Source organism: Amblyraja radiata, chromosome 41 (assembly GCF_010909765.2).
Source record: "Amblyraja radiata isolate CabotCenter1 chromosome 41, sAmbRad1.1.pri, whole genome shotgun sequence".
NCBI classification, from domain to species: domain Eukaryota; kingdom Metazoa; phylum Chordata; class Chondrichthyes; order Rajiformes; family Rajidae; genus Amblyraja; species Amblyraja radiata.
Window position 1 is genome coordinate 7,802,485 of NC_045996.1, and position 22,073 is coordinate 7,824,557.

General features: G+C 43.6%; 1 protein-coding gene across 2 annotated transcripts in view; it reads right to left on the reverse strand.

Annotated features, from left to right (window-relative positions):
• The window catches only part of LOC116967867 (heterogeneous nuclear ribonucleoprotein L-like), a 43,460-nt gene extending 25,219 nt beyond the window's left edge, over positions 1 to 18,241 (reverse strand). The window contains exons 1-6 of one of the 2 annotated variants that reach the window (XM_033014503.1): positions 18,124 to 18,241; positions 15,981 to 16,102; positions 11,582 to 11,813; positions 8,885 to 8,970; positions 6,053 to 6,149; positions 3,825 to 3,897 (exon numbers count right to left, since the gene is read on the reverse strand). In XM_033014503.1, the coding sequence (XP_032870394.1) occupies positions 3,825 to 3,897; positions 6,053 to 6,149; positions 8,885 to 8,970; positions 11,582 to 11,813; positions 15,981 to 16,102; positions 18,124 to 18,165 (652 nt within the window). In that variant the 5' untranslated portion in view covers positions 18,166 to 18,241. Of the gene's footprint in view, positions 1 to 3,809; positions 3,898 to 6,052; positions 6,150 to 8,884; positions 8,971 to 11,581; positions 11,814 to 15,980; positions 16,103 to 18,123 lie in introns of both variants that reach the window. The other variant, XM_033014502.1, reaches the window with a different exon arrangement.
• Between the last annotated feature and the right edge of the window lie 3,832 nt (positions 18,242 to 22,073).

The window sequence follows — 22,073 nt, forward strand, 5'->3', positions numbered from 1 at the left end:
ACTGGCATTGGCTGGCACTTCAAAAAAAATCCAAGTCTCAACGCAATTAAGCAAACTAGCAACAATTCTGGGACCGCATTCCAATTGCTGGGGACATTTTCATTCGAGGAATGCAGGATCGACAATATTAAGGGGAGATTATTGCTAGATTACAAATATATTTACCTCCATAGTTAATGGTTTAAAGTTAATAAGACTAAATGAAGACAACAGTTGTTTAATCCCCATTTAGAATAATCTTTACAGTCTCATGACTACGTTTAATAGCAGATGATTTAAAGGACAGTGTAAACAAGGTGATCCAAATAGAGTACTTGGCAGATCCCACTCTGAAAAGAAGTATCCCAAACTCTTATGGCATTAATGTGATTTTGTTCATCATCTCCTGGAGCCATTTTTGTATTAAACTTAATGTGGAATACCGAGAAAAGTGGGGAGCAAGTGAGGAAACCGTGAGAAACTAAACAACTGAAAGCAAGAAACACAGAATTAAAGGTATGGCATGTAACCACTCCATTCTGACAGGGTAACATAGAACAGACATGAAAATTGCATTATACATACATTAATTTGTAGATTTTTCACCCTTCAAGACTCTTGAAGATCTCGGGCGAACAGAGCAAAAAAGAGCGACAATTTGCAGCATGTTTTTGCTCCGATTAGCAATGAGGTGAGAGGTTAATGCTCCGACAAAATAGCAGAAAGTTGATACGAGCCTTGAGTCTTTGATGAAATCCACACTCAGATTTATTGAGATTAAATATTTGAAGAACTGAGGTGACCACAAAATGAATTCCTTCAATTCACAGTACAAATTAATGGTTAAAAATAGATAGTAGTCAGGTTGCTCCTCACGAAATACATCTAGGTACAATAACCATGTTGAGATATGGTGGAGGTGTTTCACTGAATTCTATAATAATCAAATACAAAGTACTTGAATCTCAGAGTAACATTGGTTAATTTCCCTTACATGAGAAAATGTGAATAGTTCTCGATAAATCATGAATCATCTAATACATTACTACTGACCATCACCTGTGGCCTTCAAAAATGTTACAAGTCATAAGGGGTGCTTACAAGGCAGGAAACAAATTGATAGACTCTAATAAGTGTGGCACACTGTTAGCTTAGGCCAGGAAATTAACATTATATCAAACTATTAAATAGCTCAGAGTTCTTTTAAACAATAAACTGGTGACAAGGTTAATAACATGTGTGCTGGGTTTACACCCAGCTGGTAGGCTGGTGAAGACGGGTAAATTTACAACTATTGATCGTACAAGAAAGGTTAATGTTTATAGGGAATAATAGGTCAAATGTATTGTAGAAATATTTGGTAATGCATTCCCACATGGAAATTTTCATGAAGCCACAACTTCACCAGATAACCATATTAAAAATTTACCGTAATTATTGAAAATCCACTGAGGTGTGTTAATAAGTGCTGGGAGACAAATAATCTCACAAATTAAACCAAACTGGCTCAGTATCAAGCCAAATATTATTAGACTCCATTTCCAATAACTCTATTCTGTCTGCATTCCCACTAAGGTTTCTGCCAAGCATAATATCGAGCGTGAAATGTTTGTTGAATCCCATTTTGAATTAAGGATCATAATTCTAACTTCCCAATAATCAGTTGTCTTTACAGAGCATTGCAAGCTACACATTAGCGTTATTGGCCTGTCACTAGTGTTTGGAAAGATATGAAGTTATGAATTAATTGTAATACAGTAAGTCTCTGCAGAGTATTAAATTAGCTTGCTTTGAGTACTGATAGTTCCTGGTCTCCAGTGACAACACCCAAGCAAGCAAATCATACTCTGCATTAACATACAATTTATTTCCAGGCAGCCCAATCCAAGTATACAAGTATAATTCAATGCAAGAATCATTTACAGCACAGTTTATGTATTTAGATATTGCTGTGAATAGATTTAAGAAGATTCAGGTATATGTCTCAGAAAAAGCTTGAAAGGAAACAATTTGAAGCGCTGTGGTTGTCTACCTGCTTTATTATCACCTTGCTCACACCAATTTTAATCTATATCTCCCAAATGTCACAGGACCGGATAACCAATATCACCAGTGCTGGAAGCTTACCTCAGTGTAGATTCAAGATTTAACCTTTGACTTTCAACCATTATCCATGAGATTAGGGCCAAATTAAAAAATATTTAACCTTATACTGGGTTAATTAGATAATCACTACAAAACCAGGGCAAGAAGCAGCTGTATTAAATGTATTTGGAAAAGATCAGTATACTTTCTCCTCAAATTACTTTCTACCAAACATTATGTATGAATCTAAATCACAGACTGAATTCAGGAACTAAAGGAAAAATTTCAGTTAACTCAGTCAATTTGCATCTGCAAATGGCTTGGGGGCAAACATGCAGTGCGTAATGGGTATTTGTGAAAAGATTTGCAAGACTGAATAAGACTTGTGATGAGTCAATGACCAGCCATGGCAAAGAGAAAAGTCTAAGAGCTGAAAGTATCAGACGATACAATTTAATGGGAGAGCAACAACAAAAGTTTTATTTAGACTTCCTGATACTCAGTTAGAGAAACTCAGCTAAACAGTTTAGCTTTGCATGCAATCTCCACAACTATGCATAATTCCTACAAGTAAAAAATAATTACATTGTTAAAAAGTAATGGCATATGTCTGCTGGTTTTATGGGACTCCATGACATAATCTGCTATGTCAACAAATGGCAATTGAATAAGACTAGGTTTTAAATTTAGCCTTCAATTCAAAAAGAACAAAAGAATAAATGAAAAGCAGCTTCCTTCAATGAAGCCAATTTTTAGAATTTTACTTGACGGAAGAACTTTCCAGTCTCCACCACGTTCATCATAGTTTTAATGTCTTCTTTAACAAGAACACATCAAGACTCTGAAATAGTTGTTTTTAGTTATGGAAACAGGCCCATGCAGTCGCAGGGAGAACATGCAAACTCCAGACACCACTCAAGATCAGGATCAAACCTGGATATCTGGCACTGCGAGGTTTGCAGCTCCACCAGTTTTGATTTAATTGCCACAGAATTCCTGTGATATCCGTTAACGTATCATTCCTCCTGACCATTTTAAAATGCATGAATACATATGCATGTGAAAGATTGAAACCTTTAAAACCAAGATTAAATCGATGAGGTATCAAAAAGCAAACGGAATTGCAGCATGAAGAACTGTCCTCAGAAGGGGAAGGGATGAGAATATCCCTCTACTAAATTAATTTTAGTTTTATATTTAAATCAAGGATAAAACTTGCATTTAAAATGCATCAGAAACTGGAGAAAGTTTAGGCCCTGGGCATGTCACACTAGAGATTTTCCAAAGGAGATATTTCCAGAGTTTCATCCAAACAAAGCTAAAGGCACGTCTGCAACTGGCAGGGATGAGGAGATGCATACGAGCCAGGGACGGTGGCAGGCAATTTCCTTCGAAATGTAAAAGAATATAGGTGACAGAAAGCCATTGACGGATTTGAACAGAAACCTTTATAACTGGCTACCAGCAGACCACAAGTATCAGCTAATCTTTAGCAACTTTAAAGTCAGCGATGAGAAATTATAAGAACTCCATCAACTTTGATCATAAAAATTCAGGCTGCCAAACCAAATCTGGACTGCTAAAATCCATACATTCTACACAGATAAACTAGATATGCTTGCCCCTGCACTCAAATTGACAATGGCTGAAGGTCAGAGGTTCCAGTATAGGTTTGCAAACAGAAAATAATGTTGAATAAAAGCAGGACACAAAGATAGGTTGTGCAAGAGAGAATAACAACTCACTTATTATGGTCTTACCTGGTCTACCAGGGTTTGGGTTTACATAGTCCCAGGTATCAGCATCATTCTTAAAGACATTCAGGCGGGTTGGCTGCAACAGAAAGCAAGATATTTGTACAACTCCCCCGACTATCAGTGCGAAGGAAGGTCCCGACCCAAAATGCCACAATTCCTTTTCTCCAGAGATGTGGCCTGACCCGCTGAGTTACTCTAGCAGTTTGTGTCTAACTATGGTGTAAACCAGCATCTACAGTTCCTTCCTACACATTGCCTCCTCTACTGCAAAATCTCGTCAAGGTATACTCACCTTGAAGAGGTCTCCTCCTCTCTCCTGACTCAGTCTGAAGAAGGGTCCCGACCTGAAACGTCACCTATTCCTTTTCTCCAGAGATGTTGCCTGACCCGCTGAGTTACTCTCGCATTTTATGTCTATCTTCGCTGTAAACCAGCACATCTGCAGTTCTTTCCTACACAAGTTATTTACTTTTGCAGGTCTATTTTGAATGAAGTAATCTTGAATGATAATGCTTCAAATTTACTGAGGCAATTTACAAAGTGACAAAATCAAATTCACTCCAGAGACTGAACTCGGGGAGGCCGGCATCATGGAACTATTAGAAAGAAACCCTGCACAAATCTAATCATACCTCATCAACAGAACACCAGAGACCACCTCTTGCAATACCATGGACAAGCTTTCCATGCTATGCAGTTCTATGACTTGCATTCATCCCTTCTCCATTTTCCAATATTATTTTGGTAAAAGTGAGACCAATAATACTCTCAAGTGGGACTTGCTTACCGACTAAATTAAAAGCAAATAGCCTCCCATTATTGAGTGGCTCAAATACACACACAGGAGCTATATTACAGAGGGAAATAACAAAGTATAGCATCAAGGAGCTAATAACAAACTAAATAGGTGAATTTTTCTCCTTGCTGGAAACCGGGTAAGGGAGATTTCCTTGAAATTGAAGAATTTAAAGGCCTGTCCCACTTTCACGACCTCTGCCGAGTTTGACCATACTCGCAGCATGGTCGTCACAAGGTCGTGATACTAGTCGTAGGTACTCGTGGCATCAAGTAGGTCGCGGCGTTTTTTCTAGAGTAAAAAAGGTCGTGAAGTGGGTCATGAAAGTGGGACAGGTCCTTTAATATTCATGAAGTTGGTTCGAAGACTACCCTAGTAGAATGCCTGGTCCTGTTCTTCCAATTTGTGTGTAGTCACACTCTGGCAGTGGAGGAGGCACCCATTATTGGCATGGCATGGCATGGACATAGGACAGGGATAGGCATGGCATAGGACAGGGATAGATTATGCAACATTTCATCACCTGCGGCTTCTTCAACACTTCTGCCCTTGTGCATACATTCGAAGGATGAGAGCAGCAAGAGCATATGAACACCTTGAAACTTAAAAAGTCAAACACATTCGAATTTAAGAAACATGCCACTGCTCCTCTATTGTCAATTAAATAAAATACTGGAACACACAACTCACTGGCACTAATCAAATACATTTCACTGCTGCGATTCAGGAAATCTTATAATCTCCTTATCGGAGGCAACTAGAGATAAATGCTGTCCTTGGCAGCCATAACCAAATCCTGCAGATGAATAAACAACAGTACTTAATTAACAGTAGCCTTACAGAACATTACTTGGCATTAAAATTGTTTTTCCAGTTACAAGACAAGTATGCTTGCGAGAGGGCAGGATACAGCTTCAATAGCTGACAGGCTACAAAGAGCCTGTCAATGTTTATTGTATTGTTTATAGGTGTAAAATATGCTCGTTGTGCGAAGGGAGTTTGCCACTGTTGGAACCACATTCTCAAGACAGGAATTTGAAAGAAAGTCAATTAAAGAAATTCAAGAGAGTTAGATTTAACTCGTAGGGCTAAAGGAATCAAGGGTTATGGAGAAAAAACAGGTACTGATTTTAGATGATCAGCCATGATCATATTGAATGGTGGTGCTGGCTCGAAGGGCCGAATGGCCTACTCGTGCACCTATTTTTCTATGTTCTAATGGGTGTTGAGGGAGAGACAGAGTCAAGGATTTATGTTTGGTGATGTTTATTGTTTGGTTTACGAGCGTAGAATACCCTATTTGCGCAATGGCCGTTTGCTACTGTTGGAATCACATCCTCGTCAGACATTTGAAAGTAGTGGGTGCCGAGGGAGAGTCAGAAGGGAAAGGTACAATATGTGTACTTACAGACAATAACTTCCTGTAAAGACTTACCTTTGCATATTCTATTTTCAAAGTGCAACATCCAGAATAAATATCAGCACCATTAAGAGAAGCCTTAGCCTTCTGCGCACTTTGAACAGAGTCAAATGTATAGTAAATTAAGGACAATACTGCTACATATTATGCAATACAAATGACAATGTTTTCACCAAGAACACAAAAACTAAACAGCATCCCACAATGGTTAAGTGGGTAAATGCATCAAGCAAGTCCTACCCTGTCACAGTTCACTGTTGCGTGCGGCGGGAGTATCCCGGGGAGTCGCGCGGGCCCGATCCACCCACCGAATAACCGCGCCGCCGCTGCCGACCGAAACGCACTCCAGTAGGCCCAACTCACCCCACAGGCCTCACAGGGGACTGCAGTAAAGCCTGGCGGCAAGGCCTGTCTGGGGTGAAGGAGCCTCAGCAGTGGCGGCGATGGGAGCCGGTGGGGCCTCGCGTTCGATGAACGTGAGGGCGGAGGGGAAGACAATGGAAACCCGGCATGGGCGCACTGCCACGAACAATAGGGACCCGGCGTGAAGAACAATGGGGACCTGGCATGGGGGGGACCGCTGTGAGGGATGGTGGGAGAACAAAGGGGGACCCGGTGTGGGGGGGAGGGGGGGGGGCCCTCTAGTTTAGAATCCTCTGCCCAGGGAATAAGTCTGTGTTTGTTCCGGTGAAGGAGCTGTGCACATGGCAGCCAGCCAACAGTTGCTTGTCCTTTTCTTTTTGTTTCACTTTTAATGTCAAGTTTTTGGGTGCCTTGTGTGTTGTGACTGTCGGCAGACCAATTTCCCTCCAGGGATGAATGAAAGCCAGAGTCTTTTAGTCTTAGTCCGACATCAACCTTCATCTCAAATGTTGACTATTTTTCTCTCAACAGGTGCTATCTGACCCTGAAAATCCAGGACTGATACTCCCAAAGTGAGGAATTTTAGTCATTTTGATATCTAAAAACAATGAAGTTAAATTAACCTTTCTAGATCCAAGGACAAAAATTCTTATGTTCCTGACTTTGCCTTATCCCTCATTTCCAGCAAAATCTTTCTGAAGCACTGTTGCATCCTTTTCCAGGGTTTACACTTTACCTATATGTGAAAGTACCATTTCCAAAGAACATTTCCAGCCAAAGCCTATGATATACATTGCCATCAAGAATGGACATAAACCCACACATATGCATTCACAGCATCTATAACATTACTTTTGTGATAGTGCCACGTTTCTTTTCACATGTTCTAACTTGTACTGTAGCCTAAGTACATCAGTTAAGCTGGCAATATAGAGATACAAAAAACAATTACTCCAAGGGAGGAAGCCATTTAGCACATCTTTTCCTCACTAATTAAACAAATTCCTAAGCTATTACCATTTTTCACTTGCGGTATCTGAAAGGTCTGCATTTGCAAATACCCGTACCGTCAACTATCAGTTCTTAAGAGGAGACACAAGGAACGGCAGATGCTGGTGTACAAAAAAAAGACGCTGGAGTAACTCAGCGGGTCAGGCAACATCTCTGGAGAACATGGATAGATGACGTTTCAGGTCGAGATCTTGTTTCAGGCTGATTCTATCCATGTTCTCTCGAGATGCTTGCTGATCCACTGAGTTACCAGTTTGTGTCTTTTTCTACACCACTATCTGCAATTCCTTGCCGTCTCCATTTTACTGCTCCACTGTAAATCTCAAGGTATGCTAATGCTTGCATAGCATACTCTCTCCTCTTTCTGACGTAAGTTCCGAGACCGTCACTCACACCACACCAGCTGCTGTGATTCCTGCTGCTCTCTTACAATCAGTCTGAAAAAGGTTGCAGACCCAAAACGTCACCTATCCATGTTCTCCAGAGATGCTGCCTTACTCGGTAAGTTACACCCACACAGTGTCGTTTTAATGTTGTTTTAATACCATTATGAAGGCAACACTGAGGGCCATTAATAGCAACCAGCACCCAAGGATGTCATTTTGCAGAATAAGTCCAAGGGGTTGACTGGCTTACTTCTGTTACTAATTTACCAAGTTGTAACTGCCCACTGCACATTTAGGCAGTGGGCAGGTGCAGCAGACCTGCACGGGAAGGTAGACGCTCCCGCCCCCATGAGTCTCGGGCAGATGGGGCTCGTCAGCCAGGGAAGGCAGTCCATCTAGGAGAGGGAAAACTCTGGTTTAAAATCTCCACTGCCTTGTGGCCATATCAGTCATGGAAAAGGCTCCAGGAGTAAACCTCACGAAAATCCAGTCGGAGCCCCTAAGGCAGTTCGTCGTTGTCTACAACCTCGCTCTGGCAGCTCCTGCGACCACGTTGGTGACAAACTGTAACGGCCCTACTGTTCTTTTGGATCGATCAGCGATGTGGAGAGGGGGGAAATGCTGCATGGGCAAGTGTTTAAGAAGGTTGCCTATTTCCTTCGCTCCATAGATGCTGCTGCACCCGCTGAGTTACTCCAGCATTTTTGTGTACCTGCATGGGCAACAGCCTGTCCTCCATGACATCGCCCAGGCTTGCATCCGCCCACACATCACCTGCAAACTAGGATGCATCACCCATGGTCAATCATGACCGAGGGGGGCCTACTAGATGCATATTTAAGTTTTGCTTCAGGAGCAATCAATTACACGAACTGAAGTCAAAGAAAAAATGCACTGCTTCAAGCCTGCAAAAGATATTCCACAGATAGACACAAAATGCTGGAGACTCTGAAGAAGGGTCTCGACCCAAAACGTCACCCATTCCTTCTCTCCAGAGATGTTGCCAGTCCCGCTGAGTTACTCCAGCTTTTTGTGTCTATCTTCAGTTTAAACCAGCATCTGCAGTTCCTTCTTACACAAAGGATATTCCACCATTGCTTGAATTCCATTCTTTCTAAAGATCACAATCCTTTGAACTGGCCCACAAGGATTGCAGATTGTGTACAGAACATCCTGAAAAACAAAGAGGTAAACAAGTAAACCTTCACTGCACAAACCGAAATCCCCCAAGTGATTGTAACATCTCAGTTCCTACATAGAAAACTTAAGTAGGACACTGAGTAAAACTAATAATCTTGACATGCGAGATAGCCTCTTCATTGTGCATTTAATAATCACCAAAGTCCCAAATCAAATAAGATTTGCACTATCATTAATATCAATTGAAGTATTCTGAGCATCAACTTTCTTGTCTACAAGGAAAATGTAGTTGAGCCCACAGCTCCAATGACACTGGTTTAATCCTGACCTCCAGTATTGTGTGGAGTTTGGACATTTTCCATGTGCAGATTTTTCCTGGGTGGTCTGATTACCTCCCACTTCTCAATGATATTCCAGGAGAATTGGGACGGCAAAAGAGAACGGGATGGTTCTGAATGCTGGCAAAGATTCATGGGCCAAATGGACTCATGATATGGAAGTATAGGGGCGGCACAGTGGCACAGCAGTTGAGCTGCTGCATTACAGCGTCAGAGACCAGTGTTTGATCCTGACTATGGGTGCTGTCTGTACGGATTTGTACATTCTCTCTGTGATTGCACGGATTTTCTCAAGGTGCTCTGGTTTCCTACCACACTCCAAAGATGTCCAGGTTTGTAGGTTAATTGGCTTCTGTAAGTGCGTAGGATAGTGTAAGTGTACGGGGATCGCAGTTTGGCAGACTTGGTAGGCCGAAGTCTTCTGAGCCTGTTTTCCACGCTGTATCTCTAAACTAAAGTCCCAACTAATGGAGAGGGGAGAATAGTCATCTCGGCTTTGAATCATTTCAAATGCTTAGCTATGTTGCAGAAGAAAATGAAAATGAAAGCAACCGCCTCTGCCCTTGAATGCTGTACAGAAAGTGCTGGGAAGGTAATTCAGTTAAGTCAACAATTCCATCAGAATCATTTAAAACAATTATTTTAAAATGCACAAGTGCCAAAGGAAAATCAATTTTTGTTTAATACCCTTTGGGTTTTGGAAGACTTAACACGGAAAGCAAAGACTCTGGTATTGAAAATTAGTTGGATGCTAAACTCCCATGTCAGATACACAAGCTCCCACAGCATCTGAAACAAGGCAATGCTCTGTGGAAATGAACATGTATCTATACATTGTAAATGGCTCGATTGTAATCATGTATTGTCTCTCCGCTGACAGGGTAGCATGCTACATAAGCTTTTCACTGTACCTCGGTACACGTGACAATAAACTAAATAACTAAAACATATAGTGGATGAGTGTTATATAGGGTGGTTGCACGAAAGGTCACGGGGTCATAGGGCTCAACGCACGGAGCCGCTAAATCCAACTGGAAGACATCCATCACTGTTATTATATGTTATTAATGTTAGTATATGTTATTAATGCTAGAAACGCGTACTTTCCTACCTGTTAAAAACCGCCAAAATGTTGAATTTTTGCGCTGAAAAAAATTGTGGGAGTCGGGGTAAGTGTGAGAGACATGTACCCAACTTCAGAATTCCAAACGTGAAGTGAAATGAAGGTATAGAGAAGCGAGAACTGAAGGGACTACAGCAGCTAAAGTGCTTGGTAAACATTGAAAATATCGGGAATTATCGCGTTTGCTCACTGCATTTCATCAAGTAGGGCATTATTTGCGTTTTTTCTTGATTCCTTTGGCATCTAAAAATTCTCAGAAGTGATAAATCTGCCTGTAAATTTTTCTTCAGATGCGTTTTCATTTTGTATGTAAAAACCCACGAGAACAATGGGCGATATAAAAAAATTACAGCCAGATTTATCACTTATGAAACTTTTTAAGATGCCAAAGGAATCAAGAAAAAACACATATAATGCCTTGCTGTTGATGAAATGCAGTGAGCAAACGGCCAATGTTCGCCAAGCACTTTGGCTGTTGTTGTCCCTTCAGCTCTCGCTTTTATCTACCGTCATTTCTCCTCACTTTTGGAATTCTGAAGTCGGCTAAATGTCTCACACGCTTATCCCGATTTCCATAATTATTTAAAGCGCAGAAATTGACAATTTCAGCGGGTTTTAACGGGCCCGCTACGCTGGAAACAATGGTAAGTGCCTACCTGCAGTTCATCGCGTGTAATCCATTAGGAGTAGCCTAGCAACTGTACGGGTCATGGGTCGTGACCCGACTGCCGTGAAACCTCCCTATAGAGTGTTATATACATATAGAGCATGAGCAAGAGTCTGAAGATGGGTTTCGGCCTGAAACTTTGCCTATTGCCTTCGCTCCATAGATGCTGCCGCACCCGCTGAGTTTCTCCAGCACTTTTGTCTACCATATAGAGCATGAGGCTGGGTATAGGAGGAAGCAGGAATGCGAGTTTGTGCACAGGATTGAGTTCCAAGTGGACTTGCAATCAAAGGCTGTGGCATTGTTTCAGGTAGCAATCAAATAGCATGCGTCTCGAATGAAAACGATCACTGTTATTAATAGTAAAGGAAGGCTGGCTAGGTATTATGGGCATTGGCTAGGTGATGGAGAGGGAAAAGAAGAAAGGTTGATAGACAATATTTGTAAAGCTGCCCAAACCATCTTGAGTGTTCTGAACACAATGTTCACATGTTATGTATCTTCTGTTCAACTTACTGTATTGATAGGATAAATAGGATTGCCAATGTTGATCAATAGGACATTATTGCATTTGGAGTCGTCGTCATCTGGCCTGGCAATTTTCTGACTTGTGGAAAAGCAAATATAGGCCAGCTGCCCAGCAACATAAATGGGGTTGTCTGCCGCATAATTCACACAGCTACAAGCACCACCGATGTCTTCAAACTCCACCAGTGCTTGCTTTCTCCTTGGCATCAGCATTACGCAACTGCAAACCAAATGCAAAGATCATTAATAGCAGAGGTCTGGGGTTCTGAACAGCACTGAATCATCAATGGAGAATATTAATAATTCACTCTTATAAAAGTCATAATAGCACAGTCCACAACTAACACGTCTTGGGCTTTAGATTATTCCAGCAGTGGCTTACACTGCACACCCAGTTAACACCATAATCCATGAATCAGTGTCAAGCCTGCCGAAATAGGCCCTTCGGCCCACCAAGTCTGCGCCGACCAGTTATCCCGTACACTATTTTACACATATGGGATAATTTATAATTCTATCCAAACCCAATTAACAAACATTAATTCCGATATGTTTTAATTCATTTGAACAGATGTAGAGAGATTTCTGGTGTTAACTTCAATTTTATTTGAACTGGTAGTTTTCTCATTCATAGATAAGATTAAACCATCTCATTCATCTGCCTTTGAGCACAGAGATACAATCATGCAAGACGTGGTAAGCAATGCCTACAGCCTGCAAGTGCGAGGCAATGACCAACAAATTCCAAGCAGCTACACTTGGCATTATCATTTCCCAATCCCCCACCAGCACACGGTGACTCACTATTCACCAGAGACTGACCTGGGCTAACCAATGCAAAAACTGTGACTTAAAAGATCATTTAAGGGGCTGGTTAGTGGATAATAGCATCAGCCTCAACCAGTGATCAGCATGATGGAAGGTTCACAGGCTGCATATCTTACAGCTCACAGGTTGCTTAAACACACAAGCTGATTCCAGAAACTATAAAGCTTGCCTGGATAAAAGCAGCTCCAACATTTCAAGTGTGGCTGTGAACCGCTCCCTCCATATCCACAGAGACAGCTCCCTCCGTAACTCCCTGGTCAATTTGTCCCTTCCCACTCAAACCACCCCCTCCCCTGGCACTTTCCCTTGCAGCCGCAGGAAATGCTACACTTGTCGCTTTACCTCCCCCCTTGACTCCATCCAAGGACATAAGCAATCTTTCCAGGTGCGCCAGAGGTTCACCTGCACCTCCTCCAACCTCATCTATTGCATCCGCTGCCGTAGGTATCAGCTGCTCTACATCGGTGAGACCAAGCGTGGGCTTGGCGATCACTTCGCTCAATACCTCTGCTTGGTTCGCAATAATCAACCTGATCTCCTGGTGGCTCAGCACTTCAACTCCCCCTCCCATTCAGAATCTGACCTTTCTGTCCTGGGCCTCCTCCATGACCAGAGTGAGGCTCACCGTAAATTGGAGGAGCAGCACCTCATATTTCGCTTGGGTAGTTTACACCCCAGCGGTACGAATATTGCCCTCCAATTTCAGGTAATCCCTGCTTTCTCCCTCTTTCCCCCCCCTTCCCAGCTCTCCCACAGCCCACTGTCTCCGCTCTTTCTTTCTTCTTCCCGCCCCACCCCCACATCAGTCTGAAGAAGGGTCTCGACCCGAACGTTACCTTTTTCCTTCGCTCCATAGATGCTGCCTCACCCGCTGAGTTTCTCCAGCATTTTTGATACCAACATTTCAGGTGCTGGGTGGCATGGAGGCGTAGCTGGTAGAGCTGCTGCCTCACAGTGCCCAAGACCTAGGTTCCATCCCTCCTAGTCACACACCATCGTGATTTGGAGATATCATTAAATGGCACGTTTCACTGGATATAAATCTTGGAACACCCACCTCAAAAGCGCTGTAGGAGTACCGTCACTGGGAGTGCGGCAGTTGAAGGCAGTGGGTCACTGCCACCTTCAAGAACAACTAAATGAAAGACCTTGTCAATGATAACCACAATTGTAAGCAAATATGAGAAAAGGAACAATTGCACCAAATATTGATCTCAACGTTGGCGAAATAAAACGGGGAATTTTTCCTATGATTAACTGATTTCAGATTTCAAGCCAAATACTGGTTTCAATACAAAATGCCCACAAGATGCAGCTCGAGCTGGTCTGTGGGGTGGAAGATTGCAACCTTCACGTGGTCCGCCCTGTTTTGACGAATGCAATCAACCTGGCGTGCACAATAAAATAAGATCAAATAGAACAAGTTGTCCTACAACTTTAGGCTGTGCACGCCATACTCAAGAAGAAGAGCTGGTCTGTGGGGAAACTACAGATAACACCATTAATGTCACGTGGGGAAGAAGCTAATCTTGAATTTGGTAGTTTGTGCTTTCATGATTTTGTGTCTTGTGCCCGATGGGAGAAGGGAGAAGAGAAAATAACTAGGATAATAAACTTATTTTGTATGGTAACCGGGCAAATCATACCATAGGTTAATACATCAGTTAGTGCAAGACAAAATAAATAGTGTTTGGCTGCATGGTGGTGCAGCTGCTGCCCCAGTGCCAGAGACCCAGTTTCAAGTCTGACCTCAGGTGCTGTCTGCGTGGAGTTTGCACACCCTTCCATGACTTCCTCTGGGTGCTCTGGCTTCCTCCCACATCCAAAATACATGCCAGTTTGCAATTTAATTGGCTTATCTAAATGCTCTCAGAATGTTTATGGAACAGATGCAAAATTGGAACAACATTGTACTAATATCAGCAGGTCAGTGTGGACTTGGTGGGCAGAAGGGACTGGTTCCATTCTGTACTTTGCAATCAAACTATAATGATTGAGAATTCATCCCTAATGCACAAGAGGTCGATTCAAGAGGCTGATAATAGCGGGGAAGAAGCTACCCTTGTATTTGGTAGTTTGTGCTTTCATGTTTTTATGTCTTCTGGCTGATGGGAGAAGAGAGAAGAGAAAATAACTGGGATGCAATGGTTCTTGATTATGTTAGCTGCTTTCAAGTAAAATATACATGGATGAGGAAGAGAGGAGACTGGTTTGTGTAATGAACTGGGTGAGTTTTTGCATATTTTTGGTAACACACACAATCAGATAATTTTGGATAAGGGACATTAGGTTAGCCAGAATAGTAGGATTACTCCCAAGCTTAGTATTAAAAAGCACTTTGGGAACATTCACACCAAAAACCATTGATGCACCCGTGAATTGACATCTCAGCCACCGGACTTTGCAAAGCCAAGGCAATGATTCATAAAATTGACAGAATGGACAATTTGCTGAAATCTTTGACAGAGATCCTGACAGAGAGAAATCCCAAATGAAGTAATCATTTGCTAGCTTCACTAAATTCAATAAAGATATACTGTTCTTGATTCTAATGCTTGCATTAGAAGAATGGTATTAAAACGTTATAAGATGCATAAAACAATCAGCATTTGCTGGACAGCGTGCAATAAAATGTATCTAATATTGAAGCAATATTATCTTTTTCCTATCAGTTCAGATATTCTGAAGTTTTAGCAAAACATTATATATCAGATCAGTATTCTATTCCAAGGTCACATTTAGAATTCTATTCTATTCCAAGGTCACATTTGGATAGTGCACACACAATTCTGGTCACCCGACTGCCATTATCTGGAAAAGATAAAAAAAGATCCGAGCATGTCACCGAATCTGCGGGGCTATAAGAACAGGCTGGATCTTTTTGCCCTGGAAGCTGAGGTGTATAAAATCAGGAGAGGCTTAGATAAGGTGAATAGGCAGTCTTTTTCCCAGAGTAAGGCAGTCAAAATGTATGGGGCAGATGTTTAAGGGGAAAGATATATAAAAGAGGCAACTTTTCCCATATAATAATAATAATAATGGATGGGATTTATATAGCGCCTTTCTAATACTCAAGGCGCTTTACATCGCATTATTCATTCACTCCTCAGTCACACTCGGTGGTGGTAAGCTACTTCTGTAGCCAGCTGCCCTGGGGCAGACTGACGGAAGCGTGGCTGCCATTCTGCGCCTACGTCCCCTCCGACCACCACCAATCACTCACAGACATTCACACACAGGCAAAGGTGGGTGAAGTGTCTTGCCCAAGGACACAACGACAGTATGCACTCCAAGCGGGATTCGAACCGGCCACCTTCCGGTCGGTTTAGAGGGTAGTTTATTCACAGGACAGGCCGCTAGAGGAACTGGTAGACGCAGGTAGCATTACAACATTTAAAATACAATTAGACGGACGGGTACAAGGATAGGAAAGGTTTAATGGGATATGGGCCAGGCACAGGCAAGTAGGACTAACTTGGACAATTTCGTCAGCATGGAGGAGTTGGGTCGATATGCCTGTTTCTGTGCTGTATAACTCTACATTTCATACTTGTCATACCTGATGTTGCCAAAATCCTGAAGAGCTTCCATGAGGTCCACTTCCACGACTCCATCGAGCAGGCCCCGGACATGTACCACAGCAGATGGCAAAATCTTATTGTGGTTTTCAGATCCACCATCCTGAAATTAAGACGGGTCAACTATTGTCATATTACTTATTCACTTTCATCTAGACACTTAGATGATTTTATTTGCATATAAATAATTTGGTATTCCTGCGATTCATTACAAAGAATCATTTGCAACTTTGTCAAATAGCACAGAAGAGAACTGTAAACACTGCAACATAAGCATCCTTCAATGAAGCTCATTAAGTAACCACAAACAAGCTCATGTCTAAAGAGCTGGTTAAATTGGATAATTCCAATTGGGACTTTAATTAAGGAAAATGGTTTAAAAAAAAATCTACTTCCATTTTCACTCCTTATTCATATTCCAAATTGACAAACACTGGGCTTGTTTTGTATTCACTGGAATTTAGAAGGATGAGAGGTGATCTTATGGGAAGATATAAAATTCTTGAAGGATTGGACAGGCTAGATGCAAGAAACATGTTCCTGATGTTGGGAGAGTCCAGAACCAGGGGTCACAGTTTAAGAATAAGGGCTAGGCTGCTGTGTAGGACTGAGATGAGGAAACGCTTTTTCATCTAGAGAGTTGTGAATCTGTGGAATTCTCTGCCACAGAGGGCAGTGGAGGCCAATTCACTGGATGTTTTCAAGAGTGTTAGATTTAGCTCTTGGGCTGAAGGAATCGAGGGATATGGGGAAAAAGCAGGAACAGGGTACTGGTGGGGTGGGAGATTGCAACCTTCACATGGTTCACCCCGTTTCGACTAATGCAATCAACCCGACGTGCACAAACAAATAGATGTAATGTTTTGGTGTCTACAACTTTAGTCTGTGTACGCCATACGCACGAAGAAGGGGTACTGATTTCAGATGATCAGCCATGATCATAGTGAATAGCTGGCTGGAAGGGCCGAATGGCCTACTCCTACACCTATTTTTTTATGTTTCTAACGAGAATAAAACAGCCCCTGGATAGTCTCGGATAAATAATTAACCAACATTCACTGCCCAAGCTTGCATGAATGAAAAAACAGGGCACGAGAACTTCAGAAGTTGGTTTACAAAAGAAATGGGGACAAAGTGCTGGAATAACTGCAGTAAATGGTGTGTTTTTGAACAAAGAAATCTCAATTACCACAGGCCCAACCCATGTCTGAACCACAACAAAATGTATATTTAGCAATGGAATTGGCACCGAAAACTCGTGGTCAAAAGCGCCACACAAAAAAAGTTATCCCTTAATCTGGAAGCAAGCTCAAGGACGCCAGTAAAAATAACTGGCACAGAATCGTCAAGAACGGCCGGTGGGAAGAAAATCAGCTAAGGCGCCACCCTATCGACAATGCGTGTATATCTGAAATGTAACGGCACAGACAAAAGGTTGGATGTGTAGTAAGGAACTGTGCACGCTGGTTCAAACAGATTAGACACAACACACTGGAATAACTCAGCTGGACAGGCGGCATGTCTGGAGAGAAGGAATGGGTGATGTTTCGGGTCGAGACCCTCGACAAAATGCTGGAGTAACCCGCTGAGTTACTCCAGCATTTTGTGTCTATTTCCCGGTGTAAACCAGCATCTGCCGTTCCTTCCTACACACACAGTTCTTGCATCTGCAAAAGATGAATAGCATCAGCACAGATTTTTTTTCCAAGCATGCAACCGTTGAAAACTGCAATGAATGATATTTAACGCGTGGTGATATTTAACTGAACTAAATGGAGAGGACGGGACGTTAAAATGCTGTAGGAGGGTTTGTTTATTTCGTTGCATGCGGTTATGGTCTCGGGTCCGTTATATAACTGTGCCCGGGGGTAGGAAGGGGGTCGTTGTGAGGGGTTTAAAACGGTTGCCGTGGTCCCGGCGGTGGGTCAGGGGCCGGGGTCGGCACCGAGGGCCCGCGGACCACCCGCCGCCACTAGGCCTTGAAGCCCCTTTGTTCAGCTCCATCCCTACCGGCCCGGGGTCGCTGAGGTGGTTTTAACACAAACAACCCCCCCCCCCTCCCACCTCCTCCCCGCTAACTGCCAGCCGGGGGTTTGAAGGGGAACAAGATGCAGACGCCCTCACCCTGTCGAGCCTGAAACGCTTCGCCTGGTGCCTGCCCGCCATCGCGCTCGCCGGACGCCGCCTCGCACACGGTCGGTGAAGAAAAGATGGCGACGGCCGCGATCCCGCCGCTACCGGAGAGCCCGCCCCTCACTCCCCACGGAGCCTCGCCATTGGGCCAGCCGGCGTCAATCAAAGGACATCCCGCCGCCTCCCGCTCCCACGGAGCCTCGCCATTGGGCCAGCCGGCGTCAATCAGAGGACATCCCGCCCACTCCGGCTCCAGTGAGCCTTGCCATTGGGCCGGCCGGCGTCAATCAGAGGACAACCCGCCCCCTCCTGCTCCAGTGAGCCTCGCCATTGGGCCGGCCGACGTCAATCATCGGACAACCAGCTCCTCCCGCTCCCACGGAGCTTCGCTATTGGGCCAGCCGCCGAGTAATCCCGCCTCCTCCAGGGAGTCTAGCCATTGGGCCAGTCGATGTCAATCACCGCATACCCCGCCCCCTCAATCCCCATGAAGCCTCACCATTGGGCCAGGCCACGCCAATCAGCGGACACCCTCCAATCAGAGTGCAGACCCCCCACCCCTCCCCTCCAGCGGGGAGCCGCCCCAACGCTTGGCGGTGGCGCGCGAATTCATTCATGAAATTGGTGCCGGAGTTGACAGCAAGTGTGCCCAGATCAACTGGTGTAAAAAGTGGACAATGATGGAAAAATAACCAGCAAGTATCTGGTGCTGAATGAAGATGCACAGGGATTGTGCATTCATGGTGAAAATTAGCTAGTGCAACCAGAAAATTAGGAAAATGTTAAAAAGTAATAATAGAAGAAAGACACAAAATGCTGCATAACTCGGCGGGACAGGCAGCATTTCTATTGAGAGAAGGAATGGGTGATGTTTCAGGTTGAAAAGTAATAACAGAGACTGGTCAGCCAAGTTTTCCCAACGTTTTTGGTTTAATGTCCTTATCCTCCATCGACTTCATCCAGGGACAATGGAAGTCCTTTCAGGTGAGGAAGAGGTTCACCTGCAACTCATCTACTGTAACCGGTGCTCACGGTGTGGGCTCCTATATATTGGTGAGACCAAGCGTACAGCAATTTTGGGCCCCATATCTGAGGAAGGATGTGCAGGCTCTGGAGCGGGTCCAGAGGAGGTTTACAGGAATTAGATTAGATTAGATTAGATCCTTTATTTGCCATTCAGACCTTTCGGTCTGAACGAAATGTCGTTGCCTGCAGCCATACATATAATAATAAACAACAAAACACACAATAAACACAAATTAACATCCACCACAGTGAGTTCACCAGGCACCTCCTCACTGTGATGGAGGCAAAATCTTAAATTACTGTCTCTTCCTTCCTCGTTCTCCCTCTGCGCTAAGGCGATACCCCACCGGGCGATGGTAGTCAGTCCCGCGGCTCAACCGAGCTCCGCGAATGGGCCGGTTCAAGCTCCGCGGCCCGGGGTGGTCGAAGCTGCCGCCCTCCAGTCCAGCGGATGCAGCTGTTGCCGCGGGAGCTCGGGAAAACAGGCACCAGCCTGTGACCTGCGAGCTCCCGACGATGTCGTCCACTGGCCCGCGGCCGAGCCCTAGATTCAGGTCAACGCCGCCTCAGCCACCGGAGCGCCGTCCCATGGGCCCAGGAATGAGTAGGTTAACATATGATGAGCGTTTGACGGCACTGGGCCTGTACTCGCTGGAGTTTAGAAGGACCTAATTGAAACTTACCAAATAGTGAAAGGCTTGGATAGAGTGAATGTGGAGAGGATGTTTCCACTAGTAGGTGAGTCTAGGATGAATGGTTATAGCTTCAGAATTAAAGGACATTCCTTTAAGAAGGCAATGAGGTGGAATTTCTTTAGTCAGAGAGTGGTGAATCTGTGGAATTCTTTGCCACAGAAGGCTGTGGAGGCCAAGTCAATAGATATTTTTTAGGCAGGGGTAGATAGATTCTTAATTAGAACAGGTGTCAGAGGTTAATGGAAGGCAGGAGAATGTGGTTGGGAATGATAACGATAGAACACTCTTGACTCTTCTTGCTTTTTATTCTACCTGAACCTCACTATACTAGTGCACAAGACTATGGACTAAACTTTATATTTGAACAGAAAAGCTTACAATCTGACTGAATGGGAAAACCACCTCAGGAAGTGAGATTTAGTTTAGTTTAGTTTAGTTTAGAGATACAGTGTGGAAACAGATCCTTCGGCTCACCGATTCTGCGCCGGCCAGCGATCCCCACACACTAGTTCCACCCAACACACTGGGGACAATTTATCAATGCCAATTAACCTACAAACCTCTGTATGTGTTTGGAGTGTGGGAGGAAACCGGAGCAATAGACAATAGGTGCAGGAATAGGCCATTCGGCCCTTCGAGCCAGCACCACCATTCAATGTGATCATAGCTGATCATCCCCAATCAGTACCCCGTTCCTGCCTTCTCCCCATATCCCCTGACTCCGCTATCTTTAAGAGCCCTATCTAGCTCCCTCTTGAAAGTATCCAGAGAACCAGCCTCCACCGCCCTCTGAGGCAGAGAATTCCACAGACTCACAACTCTGTGTGAAAAAGTGTTTCCTCATCTCCGTTCTAAATGGCTTACCCCATATTCTAAAACTGTGTCCCCTGGTTCTGGACTCCCCCAACATCGGGAACATGTTTCCTGCCTCTAACGTGTCCAAACCCTTAATAATCTTATATGTTTCAAAAAGATATCCTCTCATCCTTCTAAACTCCAGAGTGTACAAGCCCAGATGCTTCATTCTCTCAGCATATGACAGTCCCGCCATCCCGGGAATTAACCTTGTAAACCTACACTGCACTCTGAGAAAACCCACACGTTCACAGGGAGAATGTACAAACTCCAGACAGATCCCGTAGTCAGGATTCTTCTTCTTCTTCTTGTGTATGGCGTGCACAGCCCAAAGTTGTAGGACAACTTGTTCTATTTGATCTTACTTGATTGTGCACGCCGGGTTGATTGCATTCGTCGAAACAGGGCGGACCAGGGGAAGGTTGCAATCTCCCACCCCGTAGCCAGGATTGAACCCGGGTCTCTGGTGATGTAAGGCATCAACTCCACCGCTGCGCCACCCCACTCCCCTGTACTTGTGACTCAGTTTGAAGGGCCTGTTGCAGTTACAACTGACGGATGACATTTGTGATTTAGTTGCTCACACTCCCATTGTTCATTTAGGCCGATCTTTGTTCAATTCTCACTCTAAAGAATGGAGGGCAGAAATTTGACACCGCTCTGCGGTTGACAAAGAGAAGATTTGTCTGAAGAAGGGTTTCGGCCCGAAACGTTGCCTATTTCCTTCGCTCCATAGATGCTGCTGCACCCGCTGAGTTTCTCCAGCACTTTTGTGTACCGTTGACAAAGAGAACATTGCCGTTAACATGTAACATTTGATATGTCGGAAACGGCACATCTTGAAGAACTTCGACTCCTCCTAGCAGGTAAGGTAGACCAATTCTTAGTGATTTGGTCTCCTTCTATCGACTTCTTTTTAAAAAATATTTTATTTATTAGAAGTAATGTACATTACAGCGATATAAGTCAAGAATAACATAATACATTTCCTGTACCACTTCTTATTTTAAACCTTAAAAAGAAGGAAAGTAGAGAGAGTTAGATAGGATAGTAAGTGCGTGAATGAGTGATGGAGAGAGACCCGAGAAACGTAAAACCTGAAGAAGAGATAAAAAGAAAAAAAGAATCAAAGGAAAAAAAAAAAGGAGAAAAATAGAGAACAAAAGATATAAGAAAGTAAAATAAGACTTTTATCGACTTCTTACAAACATATGGTGCAACACAACCATAGAAATAAAATGTTTCAGAATCAGGTGACGGGTCGCCAGGAACATTAAATAGGTATTCAAAAGGGAACTGCAGATGCTGGAATATCGAAGGTACACAAAATTGCTGGGGAAACTCAGCGGGTGCAGCAGCATCTAT